Consider the following 12,075-nt stretch of genomic DNA (forward strand, 5'->3'; position numbering starts at 1 on the left):
AAACAACGAACAGCTTTCCCTTAGGCAGCCATTGCTGGATATAATCTGAAGGAGAAAAGAAGTTCAATAAAAAGTTGGCATTAAAACAAAGATATCCTCCCACACTATCCCAAAAATGTAATTCCTGAAGACATTTTCATCAGCTAACCTTTTAAAACGTTAAGTGTTCAGTTTTTACAGAAACCTACATACCAAGACCATGACGATGCGTGGACATAGGTGGCATTACGCTCCAAGTTTTTGTTCTAGGGTTGTAGCACTCCACAGTATTCAACGTTTTCAGACCATCTCTGCCACCAACAACATACAATTTATCATCTAAGACTGCAACTCCAAACTGTAATCTTCGTCCGTTCATGTTTGCAACAGGAGTCCACATGTTGGTACGAAGTTCATACTTTTCAATGCTCGTAGCTCCTAAGTGACAACATCCACAAGTTAGTAAAACAAGTTTAACATGAACTATTAATGTAGCCTTTATTTCAGCAATGTTGATCCTACATGACAGCATAAAATCCTATAGCATGTTCTTAAATGTGTATAGAAACAGCCCTTTTTGAACTCCTCAAGAACCAACCACAGCGTAATAAATAAGGATTTTTTCATTGCTTTTCAAGACAAAAAGCAGAATTTTTAGTATCTTAAAAGAACAAAGCATTTAGAAAAATGAATTTTAGGTATTTAAATCAACTTTGATAAATGCAATTATATACTGAAATCAGTTGTTCCATAATACTAGAAAAAAATCTGGAGTTATGTGACATGAAGCTTTCAAGTGCAACACTGACTATGAGATGGAAAACAACTAAAAATTGGAAGTGTTAACTTCAAAACACAGAATAAATGAAAACGCATTATTTACTATAGATTTTCTAACTTGCCAGATTAATTCTAACTACCATTAGACAGTATTGAAGCTTATGTAAGAAAAGAACATCCTAGCAGATGACAGACCTATTTAACAATTAGTCAAAAAGCAGTGTTTCTTTTGCTTTTATACCTTGTGCATGTCACCTTTGTGCATTTTCTATCATAGTCTTCTTTTTCCAGATTACTTTCCACTCAAGTAAATGCAAGCCAACTTTCACTCAATTCAACATTTTACTACTCAGAAATCAGATATTCCCCTGACAATTTCAGGTCAATCATTACTGTAGCTTCCAGGATGACTGTGGTATCTTCAGTGCTACCTAGCTTTTAAAACCTAAGATACGCTGTCCTTTTTTGATGATCATTTTTTATACTGCAAAATGTTTGACTTAACAGAATTAATGAGTTATACAATTAACATCTACTCAGCATTTCTTGAAAAAAAAAACAACCAAAGGAAAGGAAAACAGCAACAAAAAACCAACCCTCATCAACTAATCATTATATAAGCCAAGACCTTTTGTTGCATCCATTCCTCCAACTGCAAACAACACTCCCACTGTAGATTTTCTAGGTTTGGTGCGAGGACTTTGCAACATAGGTCGTCTCTCTGGCAACAGATGGTACTTCATTGCTTCCATAATGAGTTTTTGACACTCAATGTCATCCCTAAAGAGTGCGTTATTTTCCATATCTGCCAAAAACTGCAAAAAAGATTGAAAATTAAACAAGCTGAATTGCTATAAACCACACAGAGTATAAAAACAAAATCAGAAGAAAAACAGCTTATCCAAAAATTTCCATTGCTTGATTTAGAATAGACTTACATTCAAAAGTTTATATAAACAAGAGTAGGGAACAGATAAAACAGCAATAAAAAACATAAACCACATTTTAAGCTGAACAGGAAGGCCATCTGATCTCAATGGATGACTTAAAGCCTAATGGTCCAAAGAAGAAAACAAAATCTTCTCGTGTTTCAGTGCCACCCTCAAGTATGTTCAAGGAAATGGATTCAACTTCAGGTATGTGAGTCGGCTCAGTCTGACTCTCTGATTCCCACAGATGCACCCAGTCCAGGACTGTGAAAAGCTGCTTCAGGCACAGGCTGGATGTTTTAATATGTATTCTATTCTTGACTCTGCCTGTGACCCATAGTAGGGTATCAATTATTGCACATTAAAAAACATTAATAACAAGGATGCTAACAAATTTGAAAAGTGTTACATTTTTATCTGATCTAAATAAAGGCTAATAAAAAAATTATTAAGTTTAAAGATTCTGGAGCCTTTTGCACTACACGTTTGTTAGATTGCTAAAAACATACTAGTAGGTCCCAACTGCCATTTTTACAAGTCTAGACAACGGGCATTCTGAGCTGCAAGGCATGGCCTGAGTAACAGAAGAAAAGAAATAAGAGAAACAGCCTACTGCAACACTGGCAATTGTCAGAATAAGAAAGAGAAATGCCTCTTGCTCCCCATCACAAAATCCAAATGAATATTTGAAATACCAAGTCCACAAGCCATGATGAGATTATTGCTGAGCTGCTGACAGCCAATAACAAAACACAACCTACCTACCTTTTTCACTGCTTTCTCACTCCTTCCCCAGAACTACAGAGAAGTTTTCTCACAGTACAGTCTCAATCTCTGAAAACAACTTAATCTCTGATAAAAATAAACGCAATCTACAAGGGATGCTCTGAAAGTAATGCCTCTTATTTTATTATGTTGAATCAATGTCAGAAGTGGATGGTGGTGGAACGGCAGTAGAGGTTGAACGTTCCCACCAATGTTTCATTACATTTTGTTGTCATGTGACAGATGGCAGCGGAGGGGCTCTCTGATGGAGTGGTGTCTGACATGGAAATGCATATGGAGCAAAGGTGTGTCACTGAGTTCCTCCATACGGAAAAAGTTGCACTCAGGCAACTCTTGTTCATCTCTGGCAAAAATACATGGCTATGAGTGGTGGCTACTTTGAAAAACAGTGTTTTGGAGCTGAGAATTTGCTCAAATTGTGTTATCGTGCTCTTTGTAGCTGTTGTAGTTTCCATGGAAATAAACAGGAGGCATCACTTTTGGAGCAATCCACAGAAGACTGTTTTGGTATTCAAAAAATCCAGAAGTTCATCAAATTAAATGTACTGTACAAGAATATTCTGAAAACATTCTTCACTTAAAGTACTTGAAATTGGCTTAAGTGAAAATTTTCCTTCCTGTTATTTCCAAGTTTTATTATTTATGTAGCTCCTCGTATTAGAAGCATTTATAACTGAGTAGTCAGAAATGATACGTGAACATGAAATTGTAGTCATTGGAAACCTGATGAAGATAAATACAGTGTAGATACTTGACCAGAAAGGAAGATAAACCCATATTGTAACTCAGGAGGTGGTTAATCATCTTTTTCATTTATTCATCTATCAGAGATGGAATAGTGGCCACCTTACAACTTAAGAAGCTGACAAATTTTCATCTTTAGCTTCTTACAAACATTTAGGACACTGTTTGCATTGATGAAATAGACAATTCAATGTTATGTACAAAGAGGTGCATAGAAATACAACTGATGAAACTGACAATTCATCACATTTGTGTTTTTTTTTCATTCCAGTGCTACAGTTTTGAAGTATTTCCAACGTTTTTTTCAAGTATATCAATCGAGTATTTGTTTACAGCTCTGTTTGCAACATTATTGATTTTGGCAAGTTGTTCAATTTCCTAATTTCATTTCTTTCAAATAGCTTTAACTCGTTGACTGTAAAACTGGAAACCTTTTCATTATGTTACGTTTTCTGTCAGATTGCTTCATGTCATCATGACACAAAGCATGCTTGTGAAAATTCATTAGAGCTGTTTGGGGCGCTTTAACCCAATTTACTTGAGGCACTAATTGCTCCCATAGCTTTAACGCTGTAACTTGTTAAAGTAATAAAGAAAAGGGCAACAGCAAAATATCATATTAAAAATGTAAGTGCATATATTTGGCGAAGAATGAAAAATTGAAGATAAATTTCACAATACGTGAAATACGATATGGCTTTTGAGTGGCATTCTGCCACTTTCCTAATCACTTATTCACTGGACATAAATTGATTTCAGTGTATACTTCTGGAGAAAATTTTGTACCTTCAGTATATAAAATTTGGTCAATTACTGTTAAATAAAAGAAACACAAAAATGGTTACAGACTTTATACTCAAACATCGATTAATTAGAAGCTCAAAAGAAAATAACGATTTCCCCCAAGGTAAATTGGTTTCTTACATTGTGTTATACTTCTAGAAGCACTGTGTTGCAAAGTCAAGGTCACAAGTGAAAAATACTGCCACTGCATATGTAATATGCAGCATGAAAATATTAATATCAAAAAACCTGCTTGTACACCTTACCAGCCAACAACTCGATTCTGGATTAGAGGCAAAACACATTATGATTTCTACGTATCACGGAGCCAATTAATCTCAGTTTCTGTTGTGTTAATGAATTCTACTTAGTATTCACATTTCGTAAAAAAAAAAAAAAAAAAAAATCCCATATTTAACAGAGATAATTCTCACTAAAACTGAAAATCCAAGACAAAATACCAAGAATTTATAATGAGTATTAAATATTACTAAATGAAGGGACAGCAAGGAAGACTAGCACAAGAAAAAAGAAATAAAATAGTTACATGCCTGCTATCAGATAACTACGGTGCCACACAAGACACTAACAAGAGGAATAATTCCCTGCTGGAGCAGGAAAATTGTCATTCAAAACTATTAGAAAAAAAAAACAAACCTGTCTTCCTCAACAGTACATGTAAATGTCCAACAAGGAAAAAAAGTAATGACTGTGAAGAACAAGTACCCAAAGATGGATTAGCAAGAGTTAATGGAAAAAAACAAGCGATTCTAAATGATTTATTCAAATGCATTTCCTAAATCTCAAGGACAACTGCAAGCTATATGAAGGACATATTTTTGTTCAAAATATGCTGTTCAAATTCCATAAAGAAGACAGTTAAAAGGACACACATTGTAGTGACAAAGATATCCTCAATAATCATCTTTTTGGACAATGGAAGCAATTTTTTTTTCACAGAAGCTCCACCCTCAGGTTAGGATCAGAACATGCTGCAGTTCACAACAAAGTATAATGCCTATACAACGTGTTAAGTCCTTATATGCAGCTCTAAGAAACAAAAACACTAAAGAATCTGGATGCTTTTGTGATTTGTCACTATCTCTACACAGATGCTGTAGGCATGCCCACTATAACTATGGTACAAACTAGGGAGGAATTTAACAATTTACTTGTGGAGCAAGAAGAGGCAGTCTAATGTAAGCCAGGAGTTTACTGAGATCTTTCCTTCTCTGTTCCAAATCATGTCGAACCCACGTAAGTAGTGCATTCAGTATCGTTTCTTCATTAGGAATATTCATGTCATCACTTGCTAAAAGCTTTGCAATTTCAGTGGCTGGCAGCAATAGAAATTCCTGGTTTCTAATTACTTCCATAAAATTTTCCTGAAAAAGAAAAAAAGAGAAGTGTTTTTAATACAGCTGCCAGCATCATCTGAAGACAGTTGCAGCTTTTTGTTTGTTCTTTCTTTTGCTTTTAATGAATTCCTACTATGCTTTCCCACTTGACCCTCCTTCACACCATCTCTCAGATGTGCCAATAAACACCAGTGGAGAACTGACCTGGAAGGAAAAAATATGTACCGAGTTATTTTGACTAATAATTATTTCCTAGACTTTTATGGTCCCTCTTATACAGTACATTTAAATAAAATAAGAAGTACCATTTGTTTCTGTTGACTGTGAAGATACTTTGTCAAGCAATGAGTACAACATAATACAAGCAGCTACTGGGCACATCTGTAATATATTTCATTATTGGCAGACTGAAGCATGGCAACTTGTTTTCAGAAGTAATTTAATTGTTGATTTTCATTGGGGCATTTGAAGTTTATTATTTTGTACATATTATACAGCTGATCAAACAGACTGGCAGGAGCAAAACATATGAAGAAACCAAAATATTGTACACCCTTTCATTTATTAAGATTCAGTTTTGTAACATTTTTCAATCATTTCCAGCAACAAATCCTTACTTCAGGGTAACAAAGTTCACAATATATAACATTTCTCACATTGATATCCCATTATTTCAGAACACTGGGATATGCAGAGTATTTTGTATGGATTCTCATAAGCTTAGGTAGAAATGGCAGAAGAATACGTATACAGAAGTAGAATCAGCACCATGCACTTAAGAGTGAGAAACCTGAATAGTATTATTATTCTTTTTTAAATGTAAGAGAAAGGGGTAAGATGATATCTAACTTCCTTCCCCACAAACCTTCACAAGGCAACAAAGGAAAGAAAAGTAGAAGCCAAAACTACAACTACCTCAAAACCCAACTACCTCATACTCTAAAGTGAGAGTAGCTTCATGACAATATAACAGCATCACCTTCAATTCAGTAAATGTACAAACATGCACTAGATCCACAGCTGTGAAAGTCTAACTGGGCTCCATATCAAAATTAGTCCTCTTTAGCATCTTGTTTAATGACTCTAAATCATCTAAGAAATGACATCTAAGAAATGCACACTAATGAAAAAACTTTGAATTAGGACATACACACACAAAAAGACCATCTCTAGAACAAGAAAAACAACAGGGAGAACCTTGAAAACAGAAGCAGGACCAGCATCGCAAAACAGATATGAATTATAGCAGAAAATGTCATGAGAAACATACAGCACAGTTTGGCATCTCTGGAGCTGATATTAAGAAGAGACCTCAAAACGTTTTCTGTGCACATAGCGAGCAACTGCGCACTCCTAGACAGAATTTGGAAAGGAAAATTTTACACTCGCTATCTGAAAAGCTTTCTGACTCTGATCCAACCACAGGAGTGATTTCACATGAAAACTGTAATGGGTTACAAGGGAGACAGAACTGTCTTTTCCTCTTTAATTAAGTATTTATTACAAAATTAAACAAAATGAGCAAATAGAAGAATTATAAACAGTGAAAGGACAGCACTACACATGCAGTTAATCAGTTTGGGAGTAAGCTGCAGCTGAAAAGTATTTTCATAGATTAAACGTGCAGTTCACTGAAATCCAGATTCCACTGAGTTTGTTTCTTTCACTGGTGGTTTTCAGTTGATTCTGTCCTAGAATGTATTATCACATGCCGGAGCAGCGCTTTTAGTTTTGGTGAACAGTGAGCACTGACAGAGAAAAGTCAACACTACCTTCAACTTTCTACACTGTCTATCCGGATCACAGGAAGAAAGGAAAAGCACCTGTATGGAGAGTTCCCTTTGTCTCTGAAGGCAACAACAAGCTGATCTTGCCTAAGACAGTAAGAAATCTTCTCTGGAGAACTTTTTTTCCTGCTGGATTTAATCACTTCAACAGCTGTTGCGAGTAAAAAGCATGACTTTCCTCCTTGTTGCTTGCAGACAACCCTGTTCTGATGGGAACAAATTCAGCTTCCTCTTGCTCCCATTCTATTTTTAGAATAGAAATCCTTTTGAACACAGCATCAAAGCATTCACAGCCACCATCTTTGGCCAGTGCTTGGGTTTTGTTTGTTTGCTTACAATCAAAATCTGACAATGCCTCTACGGACAGAGATTCTGAAGACACAAAGGAGGAGCCAGTGCATCTCCCACCATTCTTAACCTCCTCAATAGCCTTTGCTTTCCTTCTTCTTAAGGGAACTCTCTGTGGAAGAACAGGATACTTCAGAGAACAATTGGACTGCAGTTTCAGTTGGAAATGTTATCAAACAAGCAGCCTGAGATTAAGGTGCTACCTAACGCAGGGACACAGCAGCATTGTTCACGCAGATCACAACCTTACATTCACCCTTAAGCAGTTGCAGAATGAGTAACACCTGCATTCTTAATCAGAGGTCTATCAGGGTCTTGGTACAGAGCAAAAAATACCAGGAGCACATGAAAAAGGTCATGATACTTATTTTCAAGTGATACATAATGCTCACAGTTTAATCCAGTTAGGCTCCCCCTGCACTGTATCAGAAGGATAAAAAGAAAACTTCTCAGAGTGCATCAAAACATTCCCAAGCTGGGAAGAACTGTACACAGATGTCCAACAGGAAGCTCTAGCCACAGGCATCTGTTTATACTCTGAACCTGGACACAACCGCAAGAAGTTCGTGACTCATAAGATCTGTAGGAGAATGTAGCTTTGTCAGCTGATGGCTGTTTCAGTGAATTACACTGATATTTGCAAAAGTAAAAACCCCTTGTTTTAGGCATTAATGAAAATGAGGGGCCTGGCCTCTTGAGAACAACAAAAAAAGCATGGATATTTCTCTTTTCCTGTCTAGAAGATTTGTGATTAAATTCAGTGTGACTTATACACCATGCTCTAATGTGTGGAAAGATGAAACATTACAAAGACACTTACAGGAGGACTAACTCAAGCAGTGTCCCATTTAATGTTTAAAATATCCACCTTTTTTTTCTTTTATTTTTTAAGTTGTAATGAACAAAGTACAAATTAGACTACAGGAGAAGATACTGCCAGTTACTTAAGAACACCTCCATTCACCATAGATACTTCAAGTTCTGAAAATAACACTGGCTACGTTTTTCTCACCCAAAATTAACTTCTCTTTGGTTTACCTTCCTCTTTTGTAAAAGAGGAGCTAATAGTTTTCATTCTAGGTTTACTATCAGCTATTTCAAACAAACAAGACACAACGCTGTTTCTTCAGATGTGAAGACTGCTAAAATAAATCAGTAAGCATTACGCTAGAGGGCAAGAAAAATGCACAGAAGGCACTCTGTGTGAAAAGACATCATGAATTAAGTGAATAGGTACATTGCCGGCTAGGCGAGTAGAATTCCTAGATTTGTAATTATATGACCCCAAAACTACAGCAAAACAAGAAATTCTCTGTACAAAAGATACCTTGATCTAAATACATCTCATGATCCTGCCAACTGTATTTTTAAATCCCCAATGCATTAAAAATCAAATAAAGAACAGAGCTGCTCTTCAAAGAGCGTTACATCCACAACTGATCACTTCAGTTTATTTCATGTTTCGTTTAATGCATCCTGAGGATTTTTCAAGCTTCGCTTAGTTTCCAGTGTCAAAAAATTGACCTGTTTTGATGATAACCTTGAATTTTTTTCTCTTCTGAATAAACAGCTTAACTGCCAACAGAGTAAGCAATAAATTAAAGCTACACTGATATCCTTTTAGTATCTGTAACTTTAATATAAAGAGCTGTGGCATTCAAATTCACTTTATTCATTTATATTTTTAATCACACTGTATTGTGCAATTAAAACCATGTCATAAAATCAAGCTAGCATTTTCCATTGACACTAATGAGCATTACTTAGACAGAGCAAATCTATTAACAAAAGCAGGCCTATTGCGCTAACTCACTGGTTGGTCCTTCAATTGAACCAAATGCCTGTTCCATTTGAATTTCTGGTCTTCATGTAAACATATAATTTAGTGAATCTGTTAACATGCTAATAAAAACAACTGCGTCTCTTAAAAACTGTTAAAACTGAGAATTTGCTTTAGTTGAGGAAGCAAATATATGGCAATCTACTTTTTTGTTCAAAGGAAAAATCATAGAAAATAACATATAAATTAAAATACAATTATTTTTTAAATTGTTTGTTTCTTCCTACTTCAGCAAAATCACATGGAAAAGCTTCAAGCACCTACTGCTCAGCATAATCCCTAATTGCTTGCAGCATGTTTCACCAAACAGAATTTGCAGGTACTACCGATGTACCTAACTGTTGTGATCCAACAATTAATGGAAAGAGCATCAAGTGGCCAGCACTTAACACTGCTGAATATTTTCTCCTTTCAAACAGCTTTTAAACAAATGTAATTACTTGGGGATTTATTTTAATTGACGATTCAATTGGACTATGTATTTCTATGCAGTTTCCATGGCAACATTCATTTCAAACTATAGAAGCTGCTTCTCTATTACTCGTTATTACGAAAATTCAATTTCATGTCTCCATTGGAACTAAACAACATTAAAAAAGGCCTTGGGAAGAATCCATCTAGCACAACTAATTAGTCTTGAAAATGGCTTTTTAAAATCCACCTGATCTAAATTTCATCCACAAAAAACCTAAAAAGCAACAATTTTGCCACCAAAGTAAATAAAGTCCAAAAGGCATAGAACTATATTCCTGTGATCTCAACAAAAGGCTATTAAAAGAATGGCTTTGAGAAAGTCCATAGCCTCCTTCCTCCACAAAAAGTCATGAACAATCAAAATAGTAAGACCATAATCACTAACACTGATCTAACGTTTATTACTGTTCTGATCTTTGACAGCCAGCTGATAAAAGCTGTAAGGGACATGGAAATTACACAAAGTTAGTCTGAAAAAAGAACAAACAGGTCAGAGGAGGGAGGTTCTTTTTCTGCTTACTTTATTTTTTTTTTAATCGCTGTCTCTTTCTGCATTAATTCTAATACCCATCAAAAGCACAAAGCACATTTATCTTTACTGTTTCATCTGACTATCTAATGGCAGCTTTCTCTTTTTTTTTTTTTTTTTGAGCATAATGAAGGTCAAGAACATAAATATATGAGCTACAATCTGCACACTAATGACCTGTTTTAGTAAATTTCAGCATGTAAGTCATTTTAAACAGATTAGAGATCTACTCATTGAGGAAACAAATTGTATCACTGGAAAAAAGACTGCTACTTTAAGCTGTTATACATACTAAATCCGGTTACTTTAAGTCAAAAAAAAGATGACAAAAAGTGTTTCTTAAAACTGAAAAAAAAAAAAAAAAAACCCCCCAAAAAAAACAAAAAAAAAAAACAGGAAAAAAAACCCCAATCGGACACAAACAGCAGGCAAGAAGAAAGCCATGAGTTTCTAATAGTAATTACAAGACAAAAAATTACACCACCTTAATCTGTCTAAGCATGGTAGTAATGTCATTCCAAGCCACACAAGCTTATTAAGAACTACCTTATTTCCCACATCTCTCATGCAGTATCTTCGTGCCCTCGTTCAGGTCCCAAGAGCTTACACAGGTGAAATTTCATTAAGAGAAGAAAATACCTCGCAAAAATCTGCAAGTAACAGATGAACTGACTTGACTCAGAGATGAGTATCCTGCTTCCTTCTGCTCTTAACATTACTGAAATATGCTTGTAAGTAAAAAAGAACATTCTACATTAAAAGCAGGTCAGATTTTCTATTAAGCAACTCTGAAAATATCACTGGCAAACTTATTTATTTTTATTGAGCCACATATTGTGCATCTTGAGATGAAATTGATGCCATCCTGCTATTCCATTACGAAAAAGTAATGGAATTACTTTTAAATTTAAAAGTATACTAATAATAATACTAATAATTTAGTATTTAAATTTAAAGAAATTTAGTGTAATGCAGAATCTATTTTGATGAATATCCACATTCATACCCCAGGTGTAACTCAGAACCTGAATACACCTGCTCATTATGAAACTTTTCCATTAATTCATGTGTTACTTTGGACCAGATGACAGCAACTTGCCAACCGTTAAGTTTGTAGGTTTTGGCTTGACAGAAATAAAAACTAGCCATTGAAGGATTTTATTGAATGCATGTCACACAATCCCAATAGCATTACAAGGAAACATTATGCATGTCTCCTTTCTTCCAATTCTAGCCAGCAACTTTGCAGTCATTTTGTCATTTCTCGTCACTGGAACATATGTGCATTCTTGTTTGGAAAATGATCAAGGCTTTCTGGGAGAAAACCATTAGTATTTACTCAGACAAACATACTGTATTTTCCTTACTAAAAATCAGTGGATGATGCTTGTAATAACAACGTACCATCGTGTAATTGTGAGCCACCTTGTGCAAGTCAGTGCAACCCTGCGCATCAGCAAAAGATCGGATTCCAAGGCAATTGGATGGGTGAAGCTGCTTCATGAGGAATTTACAGCATGCTTCTACAACCTGAGACAGCTGAAGAAGGCAAGCTGTAGACAACAGGCACTCAATGTTATCTTCTTTTAATTCAAGGCGACCTATCAATATTAAAAAGTAGATGATATAATTTTGCTTTTGTGATTTGTTAAATTCCCCAAAACTCAGACACAAGAGGATTATTTGCAGATTACGTGACAGAACAGAAGGCTTGGAAAATATCCCCTTTGGCAGCAGG

General features: G+C 35.4%; 1 protein-coding gene across 8 annotated transcripts in view; it reads right to left on the reverse strand.

Annotated features, from left to right (window-relative positions):
- The window catches only part of KLHL5 (kelch like family member 5), a 46,848-nt gene that overhangs the window by 6,750 nt on the left and 28,023 nt on the right, over positions 1 to 12,075 (reverse strand). For 6 of the 8 annotated variants that reach the window (XM_015862474.3, XM_085547247.1, XM_085547248.1 and 3 more), the window contains 4 exons: positions 11,742 to 11,938; positions 5,174 to 5,386; positions 1,388 to 1,574; positions 193 to 417 (listed from right to left, as the gene is read on the reverse strand). In XM_015862474.3, coding sequence (XP_015717960.2) covers positions 193 to 417; positions 1,388 to 1,574; positions 5,174 to 5,386; positions 11,742 to 11,938 — 822 coding nt within the window. Of the gene's footprint in view, positions 1 to 192; positions 418 to 1,387; positions 1,575 to 3,266; positions 5,387 to 6,934; positions 7,607 to 11,741; positions 11,939 to 12,075 lie in introns of those variants that run through there. The other 2 variants (XM_085547250.1, XM_085547249.1) reach the window with 2 other exon arrangements.

Source organism: Coturnix japonica, chromosome 4 (genome assembly GCF_054131305.1).
Source record: "Coturnix japonica strain WE chromosome 4, WE-NBRP24, whole genome shotgun sequence".
NCBI classification, from domain to species: domain Eukaryota; kingdom Metazoa; phylum Chordata; class Aves; order Galliformes; family Phasianidae; genus Coturnix; species Coturnix japonica.